This window comes from Saimiri boliviensis, chromosome 7 (genome assembly GCF_048565385.1).
Source record: "Saimiri boliviensis isolate mSaiBol1 chromosome 7, mSaiBol1.pri, whole genome shotgun sequence".
In the NCBI taxonomy this organism is placed as follows: Eukaryota; Metazoa; Chordata; class Mammalia; order Primates; family Cebidae; genus Saimiri; species Saimiri boliviensis.
The window spans coordinates 65,802,659-65,827,819 of NC_133455.1; the positions used below are offsets into that span (position 1 = coordinate 65,802,659).

General features: G+C 39.5%; 1 protein-coding gene across 3 annotated transcripts in view; it reads left to right on the forward strand.

Moving 5' to 3' along the window:
- DIP2B (disco interacting protein 2 homolog B) overlaps nucleotides 1–25,161 on the forward strand; it is a 284,011-nt gene that overhangs the window by 198,397 nt on the left and 60,453 nt on the right. Inside the window, exons 5-14 of one of the 3 annotated variants that reach the window (XM_039472182.2) lie at nucleotides 446–658; nucleotides 4,063–4,218; nucleotides 4,735–4,857; nucleotides 8,240–8,437; nucleotides 10,388–10,479; nucleotides 12,888–12,998; nucleotides 15,238–15,361; nucleotides 15,982–16,091; nucleotides 21,389–21,491; nucleotides 23,293–23,357. In XM_039472182.2, the coding sequence (XP_039328116.2) occupies nucleotides 446–658; nucleotides 4,063–4,218; nucleotides 4,735–4,857; nucleotides 8,240–8,437; nucleotides 10,388–10,479; nucleotides 12,888–12,998; nucleotides 15,238–15,361; nucleotides 15,982–16,091; nucleotides 21,389–21,491; nucleotides 23,293–23,357 (1,295 nt within the window). The remainder of the gene's footprint in view (nucleotides 1–445; nucleotides 659–4,062; nucleotides 4,219–4,734; nucleotides 4,858–8,239; nucleotides 8,438–10,387; nucleotides 10,480–12,887; nucleotides 12,999–15,237; nucleotides 15,362–15,981; nucleotides 16,092–21,388; nucleotides 21,492–23,292; nucleotides 23,358–25,161) is intronic. The other 2 variants (XM_039472183.2, XM_074402637.1) reach the window with 2 other exon arrangements.

A 25,161-nucleotide genomic window follows, 5' to 3' on the forward strand; every position in this document is an offset into this window, starting at 1 on the left:
TTAAGTTTTTGTGTCTCCCTGTTAAGATCATTTCCTTAGAGACTAAAAAGTACTTTGTCAAAATCAGTGGAGCAACCTATCACAAGTAGAGATTGAGGAAGACATATAAGTACTTCAGTATTATTTGAACATAAGTAGATGGCCTTAAAAAATTTAGATACTGATTAAGCTTACAACAGAAAAGCAGTAAATGAAGTTTAAATATTCTCAAAGAGTTTAAAAGAAAACAATTAAAAATTACCTATGGAGTTAGGCTATTTTATATTTGTAGGCTTTAGTGTGTAGACTTTTCCTTGAGATTCTTGAGAAACTTTACATATTAATCTTCATTAAGAATGTGAATGTTTTGCTGGTGTGGAAACTGAATGTGTGATCAATGAGCAAGCATTGAAAAGTCTCTGTTCTAGGTAGGATCGAGAATTTCTTGTTTTCTAATTCCACACAGACACATCTTCGGCCTCTGAGGATGAGGGCTCTCTGAGACGCCAAGCTGCGCTCTCTGCTGCCTTGCAACAGAGCTTACAGAATGCTGAGTCCTGGATCAACCGTTCAATTCAGGGATCGTCCACTTCTTCATCCGCATCTTCTACGCTGTCCCACGGAGAGGTCAAAGGAACCAGTGGGTCTCTAGCTGATGTATTTGCCAATACTCGAATAGGTAGGAGCTGGATCTACCCAAGAAGCCCAAATTACCTTCCATTTGGCTCCCAGTATCCAGGAAATAGTTTATGGTTTGTGTTAGGTTTTTCAGTATGGCCCAAAAAATACAATTAGAGAAAACATGACAGTTGAGGCAAAGAAGGAAACACCAGCAATACATTTGTCACAGGAATAATAGGTATCACCTGCATTATTGGTGAGTAGTATTGCCCACCTGAAGCCATAGCTATTTCCATAAGCAATACTCAAGCTGCAAGATATAACACCAGTCTTAGTGTGGGGTTATCCCCGCTGAAGAATATTCAGTCTATTAAAAGGTTGAAAATTTTAACATCTTAGATTTTCCCAGGACTATTATCTGTATTCTGTTAAACCAAAAACACTAAACCTGAGCAAAATCTATATTGAGCCAGTATCAGTGAGGCCTTTTGACTTTAGTGTAAAGACTGGGTTTGTTGTCCTTGCTGCTGTGATATTGCTGCACTGGAGTGTGTAGGCTGAGGATGTTGGTATTCTGTGAGCTGCTATCAATATACTGCAGATGCTACTATATGGAGCATAGCTTTTGCTTGGCCCTCCTTTATGTGTGTGTGTGTGTGTGTGTGTGTGTGTGTGTTTAAAGAGTTGTGCCATCTGCAGATAAAGATACAGCTCAGATCTCTGCTTTTGCTTAATTGGTTGTTACAAATTACACTAAGTAATGTGTGTTAACATTATGTGTCTGTGATACCTTTCCCTTTCTTTCTTGACAATCTGCATTTTGGTGTCTTAATTTTCATCTCAGTGGCCTGTCTATATCGCCTCATATTTCTTTATTCTGTTAACTGATTTCTAAAAAGAGAAAAACTTGGAAAAATTTCAATTCAAGACTAATTTTTAAAGAAATAGCTACCTTGAGGGTATGACTGCCCTCCTTAGAAAGCCACATGCCAACAACTGATGACTTGTCCTGCATGCTTTGCTCTGCCCTGCCATGCCATTTCCTGAGCCTCCTGAAGCAGCTACAAAGATGTGCACATTGACCACCGCTCCAGCCATGGAGGGTGAACAACAGAGCCATGATTGCTGAGGTTTTATTTCCACATCTGTCTAAAAGATACTGATAGTACTTGTTAAATATATTATCCTAATACCCAGTTAACTTTTACCTGGATTTTTGTTAACAAGATATTTCATCCAGCCTCATATTTTTCATTGCTTCTACTACCCTGTGAAAAGTTACTGGTTCAGTGACTCATAGAAACCATTTTATCTACATTATTGCTTTTGGGATGTTTGTTGTAATAGGAGTAATTCATGTTCCTAATAGAAAAATTCAAAAATATAGGTCAAAGAAAAGTAAAATAACATACAATCTTACCTCCCATGGATGATACGTTAGTATTATTACTGTAGTGTGTATTCTTCTAGATTTTACTTACATATGTAAGATTTTGGTTTTGATTTTACAAAAATGAACTGTCCTAAACATGATGTTAATAACCTGCTTTTCTTAGCAGTATGTGATGAACATCTTTTATATCATTATAATTACACTATTATTTATATAGTTTCAATATACACCACTGTGTGACTCTCGGCCCTAGTTTATTTGGCCATAACCCTATTAAATAGTATCCAGTTTTTTGCTATTAATAAAAACTGCTGGAATGAACATGCTTGAACACGCAACTCTGTGCATTTGTCTGATTCTTTCCTTAGGGTGTATTCCTATAAGTTTGAATTAGTGGGCCAAATAAAAATGTCTGTTTTAGTGCTTTTCGTTACCACATTATCCTACAGAAAGATATACTGGAATATACTCATGTTAGTATATTTAAAACTTTAAAAACTATTCAACTAGTAATTATAGACTTAAGAGCATAGAGAACTTACCCCCAAATTGATTCTAGATATTATTTATTTTATGCTTTTTCCTTTTTTAAGTTTTACAAAAAACTTAGAAGAAAACATCTGGAGAAGTAAGAAGAAGGAAATTAGAGAGAGGAAAATATATGATTTGCAAGAATCATATATGTAGTGGTTTTGTTGTTGTTGTTGTTATTGTTATTATTACATGTCCCTGTTGAACAGGGATCTTTTCCAATTTACTCGCTAAGTTTCTCCATGTTAAGAATCTTGAGGCCTGGTGTGGTGGCACATGCCTGTAATCCCAGCACTTTGGGAGGCATTGGTGGGAGGATCGCTTGAGCCCAGGAGTTTGAGACCAGCCTGGGCAGCATGGCGAGACGCCTTCTCTACTGAAAATACAAATATTGGCTGGGCATTGTGGTATGCACCTGTGCTCCCCAACTTGGGAGGCTGAGGTGGGAGGATAACTTGAGCCCAGGAGGTTGAGGCTACAGTCAGCTGTGATTACACCACTGCACTCCTGGCTGGGCAACAGAATGAGACCCTGTCTTAAAAATAAAAAGAATCCATGCCGGGCGCGGTGGCTCAAGCCTGTAATCCCAGCACTTTGGGAGGCCGAGGCGGGTGGATCACAAGGTCGAGAGATCGAGACCAACCTGGTCAACATGGTGAAACCCCGTCTCTACTAAAAATACAAAAAATTAGCTGGGCATGGTGGCGCGTGCCTGTAATCCCAGCTACTCAGGAAGCTGAGACAGGAGAATTGCCTGAACCCAGGAGGTGGAGGTTGCGGTGAGCCGAGATCGCGCCATTGCACTCCAGCCTGGGTAACAAGAGCGAAACTCCGTCTCAAAAAAAAAAATAAAAATAAAAATAAAATAAAAAAAAAATAAAAAGAATCCATATGTGTGGTAGAGTAGAATAATATTATTTAGGGAAGCAATTGCGCTATTTAGGGAGTAAGGGAAGAACCTTACCTGTCAAGGAGATCCAAATTACCTGTGGATTATTGTATAAAAGTTAAAAGTGGACTTTTATTTTTTTATTTAGTTTTTTCATCTGGAAACTTGTGCAGTCTGATGCACTTTCAAGATACGAGTTTGGTCTTCGGTAGAAGGGGAAACAGTCTAGATAACTATAATCATCAAGAAATGTTCGAGAGACTATAATATTAATAGCCAGTTATGATCTTAGTTGATTTCATTTTGAAGTCACTGCAACTTTTATTATGATTATTTTATAACATTGGATTTCTACCAGCCTTTCTGTATAGAAAATAATATTTTGAGAAACATTGAATGTGTGATTTGATCTTACTAAGGCTACTCAAGTCTTACAAAATAATAATTTTGAAAAGCTGATATACCCTGACTTCACTTATTGTTCTCCCATTGTGTCTTACTAGTACAATCTGATTTTTAAAGGTTGTTTTACAAGAGGCAGTGCCACATTTATATTCTTTCCTTCAACGTTAAAAAAAAAAAATCCAATGATTTGAAGATTTTTGTTTTTGCTGCTAATAGAATTCTAAATTTTGTTTTCTCCTCTCAGAGAATTTTTCTGCTCCTCCTGATGTCACTACAACTACCTCTTCCTCCTCATCATCTTCCTCCATACGCCCAGCAAACATTGACCTGCCCCCCTCGGGGATAGTTAAAGGCATGCACAAAGGATCCAACAGGTCCAGCCTTATGGATACAGCTGACGGTAAGGAGTTGTTTTTGGTAGCAAATTGCAGTGTAAATTAAACTAGAAAAATTCAAATTATGAACAGTAGCTCCTAACTAGCCCAGCAGAACTACACTGTAGTTGGCCCACTAATAACTAATCCTGAGTACCTTTTTTTCGTCGTCTGCACAGTGGCAGTGTTGCTACTTAATTGAACTTAGTGGGTACTTCCAAAAGATACTTTGAACAAAAAAATGAATGTGGAAAAAGAAAAGAATAACAGATTTTTGCTCAAAATGATAGGAAGAGATTAAAAAAGAAAAAAAAAAAGAGTAACAGAAGAAAGAGATTAGGTGAAATCCTTAAGTCTAATTAATAGCACCATATTCTCTATTGTCATAAAACTTGTTGTGTACATATTTGGTCCACTCAAAAGAGAAGGAGACTATGGACAAAGGCCAAACATTCTTAGAAATAAAACCTCCTGAGGGAACTGAGGAACTGAAAATATCCTTACAGTCAACAAATTTTAACTTAACATTTTTTCCCTTATAGGTGTTCCTGTCAGTAGCAGAGTATCCACAAAAATCCAGCAGCTTCTCAACACTCTGAAACGACCCAAAAGGCCCCCCTTAAAGGAATTTTTTGTGGATGACTCTGAAGAAATTGTGGAAGGTAGTAGTAAAAATACCAAAAACATGTATTCATTAAATAAATATGTCTTAAGCAGTTACTACGTGTCAGGTACTGTAGGGTTAAAGAATGAAAAAGACACAGTTATTGGTTCAAAGAATTCATAGTTCTCTGCTCTTTTTTCCCAATGGTCATCTGTATTTTAGATCTTAGATGAAAACTAAGGAGGGAGGGAGGAAGGGGGAAGAAAGGCAAAGAGGTAACCATGGATCATAGAACTGTCTTTGGAAATACACTCTTTGAAATTAGGAACTATCCCAAATACATGATTTTGTGAGTTGTTTATAATTGGCATTTTCTGGGATGTGGATATCAAATTCAGTACTCTTTGTTTCATATAATGTAGTCCTTTTATAAATCAACCAATCAATACGTATATTTCTGCTTTCTACAAAACAGCATGTTAGATGGTAACAAGGTTCAAAGATGTATAAAAATACAGTTATTTCCTTCATGTTGTTTATAATTTAGACAGGTACTAAAATATATCCATGTGAATACTTAAAGTATTTAGTATCTATCAGCCAATATAGGCACTTCTGAGAAGAGAAGAAATCAGTTCCATCTGGATTAGGAAAGGCTTCACAGAGGAAGTGTAACAGTGATTTATTCATTCAATAATTTTTAAACTGTGGGTGAAATCATATATCTAGGATTTAATAGGAAAGGGGAATAGGAGTGAATATGGATAAAATGAGAATGGCCATTTGATAATTATAGAAGCTAGATGAAAAATAGATCTATCTAAGAAAAGCTTTTGTTGAAATCGAGTTAAGCCTTGGTAGCTTGTAGTCTGTTTTTATGTCCTGAGACTACTGTAGTAGGTTTTGATCACATCAGCTTGTTAATAGAATTAGGCACATTGATAGACTAGATCTGGTCTTAGCCCAATTTATGCCACAGAAAGCAACCTGACATGTGAGGTTAGGATGAGTATCTCTTTCTTTAGGAATGATGGACATCTTTCATGATGCACTGATGTTCAAGATGCCCATACCAGCAATAGCCTCTCCAGTGTTTCTGGCGTTCAGTATTGACCAGGTACATGAAGGTCAGGGTTTAATAGGAATCTTACTTGAAAAAAATTGCATTGGCAGACTAGAACTAATAACTTTCTATTAATTATTGACATAATAGGCAACAGTTGCTTATTTGAGTAATTGTTAGCTTTGGGAAAGAAAAATACTAGTATGTCTTTGGAAATCTGAAAGAGCATGCCCCAGAATCTTCACTGAAGCCTAATGGACAATGGCAATAATGTCAGCTTTCATGGCCAGAAACAATGCCTACCATATACATAGTCTGTCCAGACAAATAAAATACTTATTTAGACACACCCATGTTTATTTTTTTAGTTAATCTAGTGGTTTAGGGTCTGGGAATATACAAAGCAGAAGGGCAGTTGAAATATCTATTATTTACCCTAAGGCAGCAAATTAGGGAGTGAAACTATTTCATGAATTTTATTTTAGTAGAAAAAGGAATCAAGGCATTTTAAATACAATCCCCAGATTTGTCATTGAGCTATAAAACGTCATTTATTTCATATTTCATTTGCCCATCTAAGATTTGTTGCTCATTCTGTCTCTTCTCCCTTCTGTGCCTCTTTTCTCGTCTGTTGTTCACCTGGCTAATTCCTGCTCATCCTTTAAGACTCAGCTCAGACATTTCCTCTTCCAGGTGGAGACGTATCTCCCTTCTGCCCTCCTTTTCCATGCATCTGTCACGCACTGCTCATGTTATCCTAGCCTTAACATTGAGTCTGTATGTGTTTATGTCCTCTGGTGCACTCTAGATGCTCCTCAGGAGCTCAGACTCTGTATTCCTTGCACTAAGCACTTATTAGGTATAATGTTTGTTTGAAGAATTATGTATGCAGCATTTATTTTCTCATGGTTTATCACATCCTGTGAAGATAGTTGGAACTCAGTAAATACTTGATTTTTTGTTCCATGTGTAAATTATCTTTCCTGCTATGAAAATGTAGCATTTGGTTAGGTGCAGTAGCTCACACCTGTAATCCCAGCACTTTGAGAGGCCGAGGCAGGTGGATCACCTGAGGTCAGGAGTTCAAGACCAGCCTGGCCAACATGGTGAAACCCTGTCTTTATTAAAAATACAAAAATTAGCTGGGCGTGGTGGCAGGTGCCTGCAATCCCAGTTACTTGGGAGGCTGAGGCAGGAGAAGTGCTTGAACCCGGGAGGCGGAGGTTGCAGTGAGCCGAGATTGCTCTACTGCACTTTGGCCTTGGCAACAGAGCAAGACTGTCTTGGAAAAAAAAAGAAAGAAAATGTAGGATTCTTTTTTTTGAATTTTATTATTTGAATAATACTTGTTCATTTTAGAAAAATTAAGAGGACTTTTGTTTTATCTGTGAACGGATATGAAATATTCACCCCCAATTTCTGGAACGAACATGTTAATAATTAGCTCCCCCCACCACATACACACCCAAATTCAGTCCAATTCAGCTGACATTGTTGAACAACCTTGAAGTATTAGGCACTATAGGCAGTAAGGGGAGTAAGAGCTACTACCCCTTTCCTCAGGAAGCCATCAGACTTTGTGGGGGAAAACTTGTACAGTGAAAAATGTCCTTGAGGATCCTCAGTGCTTTCCTAAGGGCAATGTGGGAGCACTAAGGAAGCAATAGTCTCCTCAGGGGGTAGTTGGGGCTGGTTCCCAGAGAATGTGCTCTTTTAGCCGAGTCCTGAAAAGGATGAGTAAGAATTCACCAGGAGGCAAAGGGATAGGCCATACGAGATGAGTGCAGAGGTCTGGAGACATGGGATATTGTGGTTTATGCCCGTTATCTGTTTGAGTGAAGTAATGACCCTGAGGTATGACTGTTACCATCCCCATTTTACTGTTGAGGAAAGCAAAGCTCAGATAAATCAATTTGCCTAAGGTAATACCAGTAAAAAGTGAATGTAAACTTGGGCTTTCTCATTAAACATAATCTGGTGTAGAAGAACCCGGTTCTCATGCACCAGACACAACCTGTAAAGATTTAAAAACCAATTTACTAAAAATTGCGCAGTTGCTACAAAAAAAATGTATATTTTGTGCTATTCTGTATATGCAGTGATTTGCTTTGTCAGGTTCAGGATTTGTTTATTGCATAAAACATATTGAATATAAAACTACATAAATTTTAAAAACCTATTGAATATGATTTCATATTTAAGTGGAAAATTGAATTAAGGTCCAGTTTGCAGACCATGATTTCTAACCATGTCCTTTCTCAAAATGAGTTTAAACCAGGTAAATATGAAGTGAAAAGGAAAATGTAGCTGGGATTAGAGACTTAAGTTGTGTTCATTGGTATTTGTTCTCGTTTCACCCATTGGGATTTTCTTGCTGCAGTACCTCAGCCAGACCCCAACCAGCCCAAGCCGGAGGGACGGCAGATGACCCCTGTGAAAGGAGAGCCTTTAGGAGTCATCTGTAACTGGCCTCCTGCTCTTGAATCTGCCCTGCAGCGCTGGGGTACCACTCAAGCAAAATGCTCCTGTCTGACTGCACTGGACATGACAGGGAAACCAGTTTACACTCTTACATATGGTGAGTCTGCAAGATTCCAGATTCTTCCTTCTCTCCTGAGAGTTCTTCAGAATATCATGTGTAGTGTTTTTATCTAGATACTTCAGTTGCTGGTCATTATGTTTCTGTAGATTTTTTTCAATAATTTAATAGGATCCTAAGTTCTAAGTAAAGTTCTTGCCAAATATTTTCATTTGCTAAAGTGACATTTGCAAGCCAGCTAATGTTTAAAAGACAGCAAAAAGAAGAGAGACTTTGTACATCCGTAGATGTTTTAACATTACAAAAGGATTTTAGAAAAACATTTGGTCATTATTAATGATGTATGGTGAAAATCAGATGGTTTTATCTAACAATTGAAACTGATTACTTGTTAAATCTTTATTCTATCCTGCTTCTTGATTGTAATAGGCACAAAATTCTGTAATGAACAAAAAATTAGTACTTTTCTGTTTAGTTTCGCATACTAGCTAAAGTTTTTCTTTTTCTTTTTAAAATAACTTCAAGGAAAAATGGGGTCAGCCCTGGGCTATGAGATTTTGTACTAGTTTATTCAAACAGATTCCTTTTTTCCTTTGCAAGTGGAGCACAATGTCCATAGACCTAGATAGAAAATAATCTTTGAAGAAAAACAAGGTTTTATTTGAAGAATTACACAGGTTGACATAGTTTAAACTTTGGATACTCCTCTGAATAAATTGTCTATAAAATAACATAGCTATTTAAAATAACCTGATTTCCTTTTTGCTTTTCTCATAATCTAAAATAAGATTTCTAAGGGTGGTTGAGGGGAGGGATTAGGAGAAGAAAAGCATTTTTTGTTTGTTTTTGCCAAAATTGTTTTAGCATTCACCTCAGAAGCTATATATAAATTTCATTCATATAACCCTTAAAGAAAGCATTTAGCTGGCCAAATCTTTGCATGTTTATTTAACATCTATGAATACATCCACATGTTCATGCAGATAATTTCCATTTTAGTGTTTGTTTTCACTAAATTACAGTGGTATGGAATGTTTAATCATTTGAGTCATGATTTTGCTTTGCAGTTTCCTCAAGTATCTGATACCACCTATATAAGTGATTTTTCAGAAAAAGCTTAGAACATTTCTGAAGATATTTGTAAAAAAAAAATTCTTTTTTTTTTTGAGACAGAGTCTTGCTCTGACGCCAGGCGCCAGGCTGGAGTACAGTGGCACAATCTCGGCTCACTGCAATCTCCACCTCGTGGGTTCAAGCAATTCTTCTGCCTCAGCCTCCCATATTTGTAAATGTTTTAAAAAGCTAGCCGGGCACAGTGGCTCATGTCTGTAATCCTGGCAGTTTGGGAGGCTGAGACAGGTGAATTACCTGAGGCCAGGAATTCGAGACCAGCCTGAACAACATGGTGAAACTCCATCTCTACTGAAAATACAAAAATTAGCTGGATGTGGTGGCATGCACCAGTAGTCCCAGCTACTTGGGAGGCTGAGGTGAGAATCACCTGAGCCTGAGAGGCAGAGGTTGCAGTGAGCTGAGATCTCACCACTGTACTCCAGCCTGGGCAACAGAGCGAGACTCTTTTTTTTTTTTTTTTTTTTTTTAAGGCTTGGAACAGAAGTATTCTTCTGATTTTCAGTCCTGTGATTAAAAATATTGTTTTCCTCCCTTTCAGTGTGATCAGTTTACATCAAATTATTTCTAAGGATATGCAGGTTATTTCAGAAAAGAATTTGGAACGTTATGTAAACCAAGATGAGCATCTGATGATGTGTTATTTCTGTTTAAAGGCAGGACTGGCTTTTGTAAACTAGAATGAATATGCTTTTGTGGGGAGGCTTACTGTGTGTTGGGGGGGGGTGAATGATACTCATCTAACCCATCATTTGGAAGTGGCCATTGTCTCATTAACTGCACTGATGATCCGAATGTTCTTTCATTGAGGTAGACCTGTTTTTTTTTCTCTATGACTGTTGTTTTTTCTTTTTCCAGGAAAGTTGTGGAGCAGAAGTTTAAAGTTGGCCTACACACTTCTTAATAAACTGGGGACCAAAAATGAACCTGTGTTAAAACCTGGAGACAGGGTAATTGGCATTTTGGTTTTAGGGAGACGGTGTTTATTGTTTTGTAATATGCTAATATTCTGAAGTTTTAATACACAACAGGAAAATGTATATAACTTTTTTTTTTCGTACGAACTGTAAGAAATGGCATTAAGCACTTACTTTTTTCCCCCCATCTGTGACGACATAGCACTTATTTTGGAAAAATAAAAATGGTTTGGTTCCAACCCAGGTTAGCCCAATGCCAGGTGATAATTCTCACATTTGTAGGTTGAAGGAAATTCACATGTCCTTTCCTATAGCTGCCAATCAGTTAAACTCTTCAGGTGCTAAAAAAAGAAGGAGAAACCTAAGTCTTTTCAGAAATAAATATTTGAATCTTTAGACAACAAGAAAACAGCAACAAAACTTAATCTTTGATTTTTTTTTTTCCTCTCCTCTTTACAAAATGCCTCAAACAGGGCTGGGTACAGTGGTTCACGGCTGTAATCCCAGCACTTTGGGACACCGAGGTGGGAAGATCACTTGAAGCCAGGAGTTTTAGACCAGCCTGGGCAACATAGTGAGACCCCATCTCTAAAAAAAAGAAAAAATTTTTTTAAATTAGCTGGGTATGGTGGCACTTACCTGTAGGCCCAGCTACTTGAGAGGTTAAAGCAGGAGGATTGCTTCAGCCCAGGAGTTCAGGGCAGCAGTGAGCCATGCTCTTGCCACTGCATTTTTTTTTTTTTTTTTTGAGATGGAGTTTCGCTCTTGTTACCCAGCTGGAGTGCAATGGCCCGATCTCGGCTCACCGCAACCTCCGCCTCCTGGGTTCAGGCAATTCTCCTGCCTCAGCCTCCTGAGTAGCTGGGATTACAGGCACGCACCACCATGCCCAGCTAATTTTTTGTATTTTTAGTAGAGACGGGGTTTCACCATGTTGACCAGGATGGTCTCGATCTCTTGACCTCGTGATCCACCCGCCTCGGCCTCCCAAAGTGCTGGGATTACAGGCTTGAGCCACCGCGCCCGGCGCCACTGCATTTTTGTGGGCAACAGAGGGAGACCCTGTCTAGCAACAACAACAAAAAAGCCTCATACATCTTTTAAAACAATTTTCTGTGGTTTTATGTGAAAAGACAGGAAGATTCATGTTACTTTTAAGAAAAAACTAATTGATATAGTTTTATTTCTCCTTTAATTTGAGGTAACATTAAACTTTTTTTTTGTATTTTGAAGATATTTTCCCTATTAATGACTTTCTAAATATGATTACTTTTTACCATTACTTTTCATTTGGAATTCATAGAATGAACACCAACTACACAATAGACTTCTTTTTATTAGGCTTATGATTATGGAATCTCCTAAACTAGGCCTGTTAAAAATACTTTTGCATTGTGACAAAGGGCACATAAAGGATGGCTTTTACTTATAAATGTGACACGTTGAGTGTTTCCTGGTCCTCCTGAACGCAAAGAGGGTGATTTTGTGTCTCCCTAGCAACATGGACAATGTGTGCAGGAAGGAAATGGATTGTTTAAATGTCTTGTGGAATTAATTTTCCAGAACTCTAGGAAAATTTAAAAGTTCAAAAGTGAACTTCTCTTGGGAGTGAGTTAAGAGAATTTGAAAGCAAAAGAAGGGGAAACAAGTCTCATGACATGATTAAGTTTCACATGTTAATCTGGGAGTATCCAAGCCAAGTAACAAACCACAGTGGTAGTGACTTTTGTGTTTTTGGATTCCTTGAGTAAACTGGGAAAAGTCACTTATCTCTGTGATGTGTTACAGGAGAGATCACAGATTTGAACTTATTATAGAGGTTTCACTGTTTATATTCTATTAATCAATTAACTGCATATCCGTATGGTTTTCTGCCAGTATTGCTTACACCTATTACCAAATGCCCTCCTGCTAGAACGTTTGCATTGTTGGGTAAGGGAATAAGGATTAATACAATGAATTAAAGAGTAAGACAACTTCTGTTGGCCTGAACATGGTGATCAAGTCAATCCACAGTTACAGGCTCTCTCTGAGAGATGTAAAGCTTATTCCTTAATAGGCTGTTCTGTCTGGAGAGATCCATTACATTTATTTTATTGCCTTAGCCCTACACTAAAGTAAATTGCCTTGGGTTTCCTAACTAACTTAATGCATAAGGTGGTTTGTTTGCTGCTAAATCACCAAAAGGATTAAGTGAAAAACTGTGATGAGGATGAGGATAAATGCATTATAGTTTCCAAAATGTGTAGTATAATCATGGGCATGTTGGAGATCTTTTTAGATTTGTGTTTCTGTCTCAGTGACTTAATTTCCTTTAGAGCAGATGGCTGTTAAATAGTTTGATTTATTGTGTTCATGATAAATATAATATAGAAAGCGACATTGAAAGCTTTAGTATGGTTTTATTCCTCTGTTAAATTGAATGTCATTATGAATTTTAGGTAGCCCTGGTTTACCCCAACAATGATCCAGTCATGTTTATGGTGGCTTTTTATGGATGCCTCCTGGCAGAAGTGATTCCAGTGCCTATAGAGGTACCTCTTACCAGAAAGGTAACATTGCTAAATTTAAGAAGAATATAGCCTGGTGTGACATGGCAGGCATTGGGTTCTTGGATAGATGCAGTCACAACTTTTAAAACTGTCAGACCATTTTCGGAAGTACTCAGCTTCACTTTCGAAAAACATGAAATTTATAGAAAAATTATTTATTAAATATTTACAAATGTCATGCAAATAACATATTTTCAACTTAAGATAGAATTTGTATAGTATTGTATATTATTTAAAATATTACAGGGGCAAGTGGACACGATGGCTTAGGCCTGTAATCCTAGCACTTCGGAAGGTTGAGGTGGCTGGGCCCAGGAGTTTGAAAGCACCCTGGGAAACATGGGGAGGCCCCATCTCTACAAATAGTAAAAAACTAGCCAGCCATGGTGGCATGCACCTATAGTCCCTGATATTTGCGAAGCCAAGGTGGGAGGATTGATTGAGCCCAGGAGGTTGAGGCTGTAGTGTGACATGTGATCATGCCCCACTGCACTCCAGCCTGGGCAACAGAGCAAGCAAGACTCTGTTTCAGAATATAAAATAAAATATCATGGGGGCATACTTGACTTTCAACAATGATCATTTATAAAGAATACCAATCTTGCTTCAGAGACTGTAGATAATCCACATTTACAATAGTTGAGACCTTTTTTAAAGGGATTTCCTCTAACTGTATCATATGACCTAGGATTTCCATTAGGTGGAAGGTGTTGGAGTGATGGCATATTACTTCTCTAGATTATAAGATTTTACTTTGACAATACATCAGCCCGACTAAAATGAAGCATATGTAACAGATTTCCATGTTTGACCGAGTGATTTCTCCATGAGTCATTTGATGCTAATTTGTCATGCCATTTATTATTTGACTTTGGCTGATGTCAAAGATGAGGATGTGGATTTGTAAGAAATCTGCCAGGCGCGGTGGCTCATGCCTGTAATCCCAGCACTTTGGGAGGCCGAGGTGGGTGGATCACCTGAGGTCAGGAGTTCAAGACCAGCCTGACCAACATGGTGAAACCCCATCTCTACTAAAAATACAAAAATTAGCCAGGTGTGGTGGCATAAGCCTGTGATCCCAGCTACTCAGGAGGCTGAGGCGGGAGAATTGTTTGAACCCAGGAGGCAGAGGTTGCAGTGAGCCGAGATGATGGCACTGCACTCCAGCCTGGGAGACAAAGCGAGATCTTGTCTCAAAAAAAAAAAAAAAAGAAGAAATTGACTGGGCCATGGTGGCTTTTGCTTGTAATCCTAGCACTTTGGGAGGCCGAGGCAGGTGGATCACTTGAGGTCAGAAGTTCAAGACCAGCCTGGCCAAGATGATGAACCACCCTTCTCTACTAAAAGTACAAAAATTAGCTGGGCATGGTGGTGTACTCCTGTAGTCCCAGCTACTTAGAGGCTGAAGCAGGAGAATAGCTTGACCCCAGGAGGTAGAAGTTACAGCGAGCCAAGATTGTGCCACTATACTCCAGCTTAGGCCACAGAGAGAGACTCCATCTCAAAAAGAAAAGAAAAGAAAAAGCATTTCTGAAAGGAATAAAAAACAAAATGATAACATCCCCGAAACTCTAGTTGTTGGGATGTAATATTGTTCATTTGATCAGGAAATTATATGGTTGTTCTTAAATTATTATGTTGGCAGAAGTTGTGTGGTTTCATAATGATACTTGTAAGATGACATTTTAACGGAAATGTTTTAGACTGTATCTTTTGCTGTTTTTGCTGCTATTGTTGTAAGGCTTAAATCTACCCCCTTTAAAACAGAAAAATAAAAGGAGTATACAGATTTGGTATATTCATCCATTGACTTTCATTTTCATCTTAGACATTTAGTATCCATTTACATTATTTTGTTCAGACCTGACTTGCTTTTCTCTTGAATTTTGGGGGTGAGGTAGGGGAAGATAACCATGTTGGCATTTATTTAATTTGCTTGAAACTAATCTAAAAGAGGATCATTACTGACTCTTGCAAAAATGGTTACATTTAGCTGGTAGGATTTATCATTAGTAATGTCTGGTTAATAAAATACTTGATTTGTGCTCAGGAAATGTTCGTATTGTAGAAATTATTTGGAAGAACACATTGCCATTGGATTTTGACAATTACCAGATATTGGGGGGGGGGCTCCATGAACGTTATCACACAAAGTGCCAGAGCATTCCTAAGTGTCAAATATGGGCACGGGTGTGCTCACATTCGCACCCCTGCCATGTTCATTATCATTTCTCCGCAGGATGCTGGAGGGCAGCAGATTGGCTTCTTGCTAGGAAGCTGTGGTATTGCCTTAGCTCTTACCAGTGAAGTTTGTCTAAAAGGACTGCCAAAAACCCAGAATGGAGAAATTGTACAGTTTAAAGGTTAGTAATATGGTACCTGAATTATCAGTTAAAAGTTTAAACTGAATGTTTTAATTAGCTTTTTAATTTAGTAATAGCTAGGTACTTTACATATATGTTCTATTTTATTCTCATATTCTTATGAAGTAGGTACCATTATTATTCCCATTTTACTGGTGAGGAAACTGAGAAATAGACAGGTTACGTAATTTGCCCAAAGTCACAGCTAATAAATGGCATAGCAGCAATTTGAACCCAAATCTGTCTGATTCCACAGCCCACACCCTTAACCTTTATGCTGATGGTTGGAAAAAGCTACCACTCTGTACATTAAAGCTAAATGCTACATGTAGAGACAGAGGATAGACCACTAACCTCAGTAGACTTCCACTGCCAAATGGACCTCCCAGTTGTTGAGGTAACGTCAAGGCCTGGAATTAGCATGTGGAACGATTGTACTTTTGAAAGAAGGTATAATTGTCTGGTGATTTATTGCTAAAAACTAATAAAAACTAAGTATCTTATTGATTATAAAATGATCTTAATTTGGTCTCTTGATATTTAAATTTTATGACCAGTTCAATGTGAATTCCTTTCCTGATGGCTTAGGCAATTCAGTTTTCACTTTGGGTTTGATTTAGGTTGGCCCCGGCTCAAATGGGTTGTAACAGATTCCAAGTACCTTTCAAAGCCACCAAAAGACTGGCAGCCACACATCTCACCTGCTGGGACAGAACCGGCTTACATTGAGGTAAGTCTTAAGATGTAAAATAATACACTTTCAGGCTTTTCCTTTGGCTTCACTTGCCACCTTTCAAAATATAAACTAAATTTTTGCAAGGTTAATATTAGAAGATCCTCCTGCTCTGTGAGATTTCCATCTTTTGGCTTGTAAAATACCTTGTAGTAGATCTTCTGTTCTAATTATTCTGATCATAAATACACACTCAAGAGAATGACAGCAAAAAAATTGATTCTTTATGCAAGGAAGTTACAAAAGACTTTAGGGGAGTACAAACATTTAAGAAATAATGTAGCCGGGCGCGGTGGCTCAAGCCTGTAATCCCAGCACTTTGGGAGGCCGAGGCGGGTGGATCACGAGGTCAAGAGATCGAGGCCATCCTGGTCAACATGGTGAAACCCCGTCTCTACTAAAAATACAAAAATTATCTGGGCATGATGGCATGCACCTGTAATCCCAGTTACTCAGGAGGCTGTGGCAGGAGAATCACTTGAACTTGGGAGGCGGAAGTTAAACTGAGCCGAGATTGCACCACTGCCCTCCAGGGAAATGTCTCTGCTGCTTATTTAGAGAGATTGGGGGCAAGAGAATGGAAAAATGAGGAGGGAAAATAACTCTGCTTAAAAGAACAAATTGATAGATGAACAACAAAGAGCAAAAAGAAACAAATGGCTTTGATATTGAGGAAGGTTTGATACTGAGGTTGGCGTAGGAATGCAATTGGCAGTATGATCTCATTGAGGGATTAAGCAAATCCAAGTCCATACCAGGCACCAGGCTGAATGCTTTAAGGTGCATTTTCTCATTTAGTCCTTACAAGTACCCTGTGAGGTTTGGATTATTATTAAACTTGCTTTATAGATGAGGAGACTAAGACTTAAGAGAACTTCAGTAGATAACCAGAGGCCCCATGACTCAAAAATGGCAGTGCTAGACTTAATCAGGTCTGACTCTAAAAGTTGTAGCCTTCACCACTCTGTATCATGCGTGAGACATATGCTCACCCATTGTTTGTTAAATTAATGAACAGGCACATCAATAAAAAATTTTTTTAAGATTTGGGGGAACCTTTTCACAAGATGGCGCCGAAAGCGAAGAAGGAAGCTCCTGCCCCCGCTCAAACCGAAGCCAAAGCGAAGGCTTTAAAGGCCAAGAAGGCAGTGTTGAAAGGTGTCCACAGCCACAAAAAAAAGACGATCCGCATGTCACCCACCTTCCGGCGGCCCAAGACACTGCAACTCCGGAGGCAACCCAAATATCCTCAGAAGAGCGCCCCCAGGAGAAACAAACTGGACCACCATGCTATCATCAAGTTTCCGCTGACCACTGAGTCTGCCCTGAGGAAGATAGAAGACAACAACAGGCCGGGCGCGGTGGCTCAAGCCTGTAATCCCAGCACTTTGGGAGGCTGAGGCGGGTGGATCACAAGGTCGAGAGATCGAGACCAACCTGGTCAACATGGTGAAACCCCGTCTCTACTAAAAATACAAAAAATTAGCTGGGCATGGTGGCGCGTGCCTATAATCCCAGCTACTCAGGAGGCTGAGGCAGGAGAATTGCCTGAACCCAGGAGGCGGAGGTTGTGGTGAGCCGAGATCGCGCCATTGCACTCCAGCCTGGGTAACAAGAGCGAAACTCCGTCTCAAAAAAAAAAAAAAAAGATAAGATAGAAGACAACAACACACTTGTGTTCGTTGTGGATGTTAAAGCCAACAAGCACCAGATCAAACAGGCTGTGAAGAAGCTCTATGACATTGATGTGGCCAAGGTCAACACCCTGATTCGGCCTGATGGAGAGAAGAAGGCATATGTTCGGCTGGCTCCTGATTACGATGCTTTGGATGTTGCCAACAAAATTGGGATTATCTAAATGGAGTCCAGCTGGCTAATTCTAAATATATGTACATCTTTTCACCATTAAAAAAAAAAAAAAAAAAAGATTTGGGGGAAAATCATTGAACCTTGGATACTGATAATAACAAGTAGAGAGAACTTCAAATAACTGGCTGTAGAAAAGAGAGGCTGGGAGAATGAGTTCATGTCCTTTGCAGGGACATGGATGAAGCTGGAAGCCATCATTCTCAGCAAATTAACACAGGAACAGAAAACCAAACATCACACGTTCTCACTCATAAGTGGGAGTTGAACAGTGAGAACACATGGACACAGGAAGGGGAACATCACATACTGGAGCCTCTTGCGGGGGTGGAGCAAAGGGAAGGGAGAGCATTAGGACAGACACCTAATGCATGTGGGCTCAAAACCTAGATGACAAGTTGATAGATGCAGCAAACCACCATGGCACAGGTATACCTGTTTAACAAACCTGCATGTCCTGCACATGTACCCCAGAACTTAAAGTAATAATTTTTTAAAAATTAAATTAAAAAAGAGAGATTAGGGTGGGGCACAGTGGTTCACGTCTATAATCCTGGCACTTTACGATGCTGAAGTCAGGAGTATGAGACCAGCCTGGCCAACATAGTGAAACCCTGTCTCTTCTAAAAATACAAAAAATTAGCCAAGGATGATGGTGCACATCTGTAGTCTCAGCTATTGGGGAGGCTGAGGTGGGAGGATCACTTGAACCCAGGATGCAGAGGTTACAGTGTGCCAAGATCACGCCACCACACTAGAGAGGCTGGATACAATGGCTCACATCTGTCTGTAATCCCAGGACTTTAAGAGGCCAAGACAGGAGGACTGCAAAAAAAAGGAAGAGAGTGAGCAATAGTGCTGATAGGTGATGGGTTATTATTGGATGCAAGGATGATTGTTTTTAAAGATGGAAGAGATCTGAGTATGTTTAAAAGACAAACAGATAAGCCAACAAGATGGCTTATGCCTTTAATCCCAGTACTTCTTGGTGACAACCCGTATTAGAGGAAAAAAATAAAAAAATAAAAAAAAATTAAAAAAAAAAGAAGTAAAAGAAAATTCCAGTACTTCGGGTGGCTGAGGTGGGTGGATTCCTTGAGCTCAGGAGTTCAAGACTAACCTGGGCAGCGTAGTAAGACCCTGTCTCTACAAAACATAAAAAATTAGCTGGGACTGGTGGTATGCACCTGTAATGCCAGCTACTCAGGAGTCTAAGGTGGGAGGATCACTTGAGCCCAGAAAGTTGAGGCAACAGTGAACTGTGTTGATGCCAGTGTACCCCATCCTGAATGACAGAGCATGATTCTGTCTCAAAAAAGAAAAAAGACAAGCAATTAAAAATACCAAAGTTAGTCATCAACTCACAATCCATATCATGTCTCAGTGATGACATCATTCATTACTCAGTCCTCCTTAAAACTCCAGTCACTGACTTCTTGGACTCCTCTTTCAATTCTGCTACCTCATTGGCGATATCTTTCAGTCGTCTTTGTTGGTTCTTCCTAAAGGTGGAGAGTCCTTCATTGTGTGGCCCTCGCTTAGCTCTCTGGCCTTATTAGAACTACTACCCTCTGTCTTTCTAGGTGCCTGTTATTTTGAATTAACTTGCAGTTCTTAGTTGTGATTCTCCTATTACCCACAGGACTCTACTAGTAAGTTTAAAGTATCTCCAGGTAATAGGGAGTTATTAAAGGAGACCAACTTTACAGTTATTTAGGTGAGTCCAAGCTTATGGTAGAGAGGAGAGAACAAAGTAGATATAGCTTCAGACAGCAAGGAAATAGAGCAGGCAAGGCTTAGGTACTGATGCTGGAGAGGGAGAAGGCAAGACAGACTCAAGTTTCTCACTTGGGCAACTGGGATTCATGGCAGCATCCTTCCCTAAGATAGAAAATACAACAGGAGTAGTTTACATGGGCAGAGGCGGGGGTAAAGAAGACGGTGATGGATATATTGGGTTTCACAGGATTACTGGACATTCAGGGGAATAGTTGACTCTGTCAGTCTGGATTTCTCTGGAGCAGAGGCCTGGGTTGAAGATAGAGAACTAGGAGTTATTAAGAATGCAGTAACCTGTGGCCAGGCGCGGTGGCTCAAGCCTGTAATCCCAGCACTTTGGGAGGCCGAGGCGGGTGGATCACGAGGTCGAGAGATCAAGACCATCCTGGTCAACATGGTGAAACCCCGTCTCTACTAAAAATACAAAAAATTAGCTGGGCATGGTGGCACGTGCCTGTAATCCGAGCAACTCAGGAGGCTGAGGCAGAAGAATTGCCTGAACCCGGGAGGTGGAGGTTGCAGTGAGACGAGATCGCGCCATTGCACTCCAGCCTGGGTAACAAGAGCAAAACTCCGTCTCAAAAAAAAAAAAAAAAAAAAAAAAAAAAAGAATGCAGTAACCTAGTGGAATAAAGTGAAAAGGGATGAGGAAAGAGAGTAGAACTCTTAGGGAATGGCACATTGAAGAGGTGGGTGGAGAAAGTAAAGGAGCAATGGGAGAGAGACAGAGACAAACACACAGAGATAGAGACTAGAAGAGAGGAGTATCGGAAGTATCAGAAAAGCCAAGGAAGGAGAAAATGTCAAGAAAGAGAGGAGTCAAATTTTGCAAAAAGGTATGCAAAATGTCCTTTTGCTTTAACCATCAAAAAATTTGGGCTAGTCCCATGGTAGTGTATTATCTCAGTTGATTGTTCACAGTCAGTTACAGATAAAAGGGGAGAAAGAGCAGAATAGGAGTTTTCACTATTGCCCTTAGCAAGACTTAAAATTTTTTTAAAGTTGCGCTGGGCACAGTGGCATATGCCTGCAGTTCCAGCTACTCAGAGGCTGAGTTGGGAGGATTGCTTGAGCCCAGAAGTTCCAGTCCAGCCTGGGCAACATGGTGAGACTCCCATCTCTTAAAAGAAAGAAGGAAAGGGAAGTTGATAGTCCTGGTAAATAGCAACCTGAATGTAACATTCAGGGTAAAAGCAAAATTATAGTTGAATGATTTGGAGGAGCAAATAGGCCATTCTTTTCTAGTTCTTCCTTACAAAATTGGGTGCTTCTAATGCACAAAGACCATGTCTTACATACCCTTCATTCTGCAGTGCTGTGCTTGACTTATATTTATTTGGTAGTGTGCTTCTATTAATATAGCTCCAATCACTTGTTTTAGCTTTCTGATCAGCCACTTCACATCGATGACTAATTAAACTTCTAAGTCTTTTTCATACATACTTTTGTTGAGCTCTGTCATTCTCCAATCCTATCTTTGTGTGATTTGCATTTAGGACTTAAGTACATTTGCCTTAAATATTCATATTAAACATGTTAAATTCAACCCATTATGACAGTTTTTCTGGGTTTCTTTTTTGGATTCTAGTTTTGTCATTTGAAATAATCCATTTTATTGTGTTTCTGATGTTTCTGTTTTTGTTTTCTAGTATAAAACAAGCAAAGAAGGGAGTGTAATGGGAGTTACAGTGTCCCGGCTTTCAATGTTGTCTCACTGCCAAGCTCTGTCCCAGGCCTGCAATTATTCTGAAGGTCAGACCTCATCCCATGACTGCCCTCATTGTTACCTTCAGAGATGTTTGACTATGAGAACAATGCTCAGTGATTGGACCTCATTTAATGACTAAATTCAGAGTGAAACATCCCAAGACACATTCTTGGCTTGCTTCTGTTTTCTTCTTTCTCAAAAATATGCTGTAGTTTAAAGGAACTAAAATTCTGGGCAAACCAAAATGTAAAGCATAATTTCTAGAATGGAGCAATAGAGAACCTAATTAAAATCATGTTGTTATTAGCTGTGAAATGTCAGGTATCTCCATCTTCCCCTGCCTGTATAGTGGGCTACCAGCTATACATTTGGAGTCAAAGAAATTCAGCTACCAAAAGAATAAATTAAAACACAAAAACGTATTCTGTATTTTTGAACTTTAGGTAGGTTGATACATATTGCATAAACCACTATTTGCCTTATAATGTTCTTTGCCATGTTAATTTTTTTAGCATTTTATCTTCCTTTCATAAAATGAAACGAGTTAATAAATGCTCATGAGAGAACAATATTGTTGTCTGGTTAAAAAAATATATATATATAAAATGGAAGCAATCAAAATGCCCTCAAATAAGGATTGATTATGTTATAATACATTCAGGCCAGGCACCATGGCTCACACCTGTAATCCCAGCACTTTGGGAGGCTGAGGCATACAGATCACCTGAGGTCAGGAGTTTGAGACCAGCCTGGCCAACATGGTGAAACCCCATCTCTACAGAAAATAACAAAAATGAGCCAGGCGTGATGACATGTGCCTGTAGTCCCAGCTGCTTGGGAGGCTGAGGTAGGAGAATCATTTGCACCCCAGAGACAGAGATTGCAGGGAGCTGAGATCACGCCACTGCACTCTAGCCTGGGTGACAGAGTGAGACACTGTCTCAAAAAATAAAATAAAATAAAATAAAATAATAATACATTTATATAATGACTGGGGCATTGAAATTTTTATTTTTGAATATTAAAGATATGGAGAATTTTTTTCAATATATCATTAAGTAGGAACAAGTCAGAAACCAAGCTTTGTATACCAATTTGTTATGTTAGATATCTGTCTATATGTAAACATGCGTAGAAGTATATGTGTGTGTATAGATAGAATACTTAGATATATACTCACCAACTTTATTTTTTTTTGGAAATATCTTTTAGGAAGTTTAAAATATATTTGTCAAACTTCCCAAGTTTCTAAAATAATCGTGTTCTCTACATAATTAGGGAAAAAATACCTCTTGGAAGAAGTGCCTAAGTCACAAGAAGTTTCTAACTCCTTGTCTCTGCTGTATGAGGTAGAGGACTCACATTACTGTATGAGTAGTCCTCTACCCATTTTGGGGAGACCCTCAAAAGCTCCTGAGAACATTTAGCCATTTCTCTAAAAACATCAAATCAGGCTGGGCACTGTGGCTCACGCCTTTAATCTCAGCACATTGGGAGGCCAAGGCAAGGGGATTACTAGAGGTCAGGTGTTCAAGACCAGCCTGGCCAACATGATGAAACTCCATCTCTACTAAAAATACAAAATTAGCTGGACATGGTGGAATATGCCTGTAATCCCAACTACTTGGGCGGCTGAAGCAAGACAATTACTCAAACCTGGGAGATGGAGGTTGCAGTGGGTTAAGATTGTGTCACTGCGCTTCAGCCTGGGTGACAGAAGCAAGACTCCATCTAAAGTAATAATAATAATAATAAATCATTTGTTTATTAGCGACAAGTGACATGATTTTGCTACTTAACACTACAGATGATTTCTTTGTCTTCCTATTTTTTTTTCTATTTTAGGGGAAACAGTAGTAAATGTCTTAGACTTTAAGAAGGATGCTGGGCTGTGGCACGGCATGTTTGCGGTAAGCTACTTAGATTTAAGGCCCTTAGTATAAATTGTGCTTGAGATAAGGCCAGCATGCTACGTAACTGGAGCATCTCTCAGTGGTTGTGTGAAATTTAAGCTCCCAAAAGATAATGTTTTCCAGAGGATATATAACCTTTCTGTCGGACAGAATGTTTTGAATGACTGCCATGGATAAGCTGCATGCCACAACTGAAGAAGAGTAATGAGGTAGATGGGGATTATTCCTATCAGAGAGGAACAGGTAACATACTATGGGTGTTAGAGAAAGGTGACTTCCTTCCAGTCTGGGCTCCAAGGCAGTTTTTATGGAAGAAGTCACAGCTGAGTTGGACTTTGAAAAATAGGTAAGCTTTAGACATACAGAGATATTTGTAGGGGGATATAGAGGTAGAGAGAGGGGACATTTCAAGTGGTGAAACTACCATATGTAATATGCCATATAGGTGGAGAGAGAACAAAAAAACCCCGGTGTCCCAGAATTGAAAAGGTCCTCAGGGAGCATCTAGTCCCACTTCCTTAGATATTGCAGGAGCTGGGAAAGCGTTAGATATGAATCGTGAGGGAAGAGGAGGTGGATCCCTTTTCACCCAGAACCCTTGAAATCTTCAGTGTATTTACTTTCTAGCGCTTTTCTGAAACCTTTCCCATTTTCTTTTTTATCAGAAGTTAAAAATCCTTTTGAGAAGTTAAGAAGAATCTCTTCCTTGTGATAGCAAGTGAAAGATAGGGACATGTGTGAAGAATGAGTTATTAACACCAGCCTTTTCCTGAAACCAAAAGTTTGTCACCAGAGCTAGAAACCTGGAGGAAGAAAATAGTATCTTGCAGTAGTACCTTGGTTTCTTTGGGCAAATTAGAGAGTGAACAAAATGGCTAATGTAAATAACAAGATTTGGTTATTCTGCCAGGCTGGGTCTCTTTGGGGACAGGGTGTCTTGGGTATGCTTGATTAGAGTGGCAGGAGAGACACTGAATTGCGTGAACCCTCAACAGCTTCAGCTTTATCTGACGAAACAAATAACAGGTGTAGGCAGTACCTCCGTAAAAAATAGGGACACTGATTTCTTGCTTTGTGATGCTCACCTACCCCTTTGTGGCATGTGGCAAGTATGAACACGATAAAAGCATTAAGTGGGTTGGAGGGCAGTTTGGCAGTGTCTGTTAACATTTTAAAACCGTATACCACAGCCAGGCACTGTGACTCACCCCTGTAATCCAGCACTATGGGAGGCGAAGGCAGACAGATTACCTGAAGTCAGGAGTTCAAGACCATCCTGGCCAACATGGTGAAACCCTGACTCTACTAAAAATACAAAAAATAGCTGGGCATGGTGGCACATGCCTGTAAACCCAGCTACTTGGGAGGCTAAGGAAGGAGAATTGCTTGAACCCAGGAGGCAGAGGTTGCAGTGGGCCGTGATCACGCCACTGCACTTCAATAAATGAACGAATAAATGCATCATATATATACCAGTCCCAGCTGCCCTGGAGGCTGAGGCAAGAGGATCACTTGAGTTCAGGAATTGGAGGCCAGCCTGGACAACATAGTGAAACCCCTGTCTCTTTTTTAAAAACAAAAAAACCGGCTGGGCACAGTGGCTCATGCCTGTAATCTCAGCACTTTGGGAGGCCAAGGCAGGTGGATCACCCAAAGTCAGGAGTTCACAAGACCAGCCTCGCCAACTTGATGAAACCCCATCTCTACTAAAAATACAAAAAATTATTTGGGTGTGGTAGTAGGCGCCTATAATCCCAGCTACTTTAGACTGAGACAGGAGAATCGCTTGAACCTGGGAGGT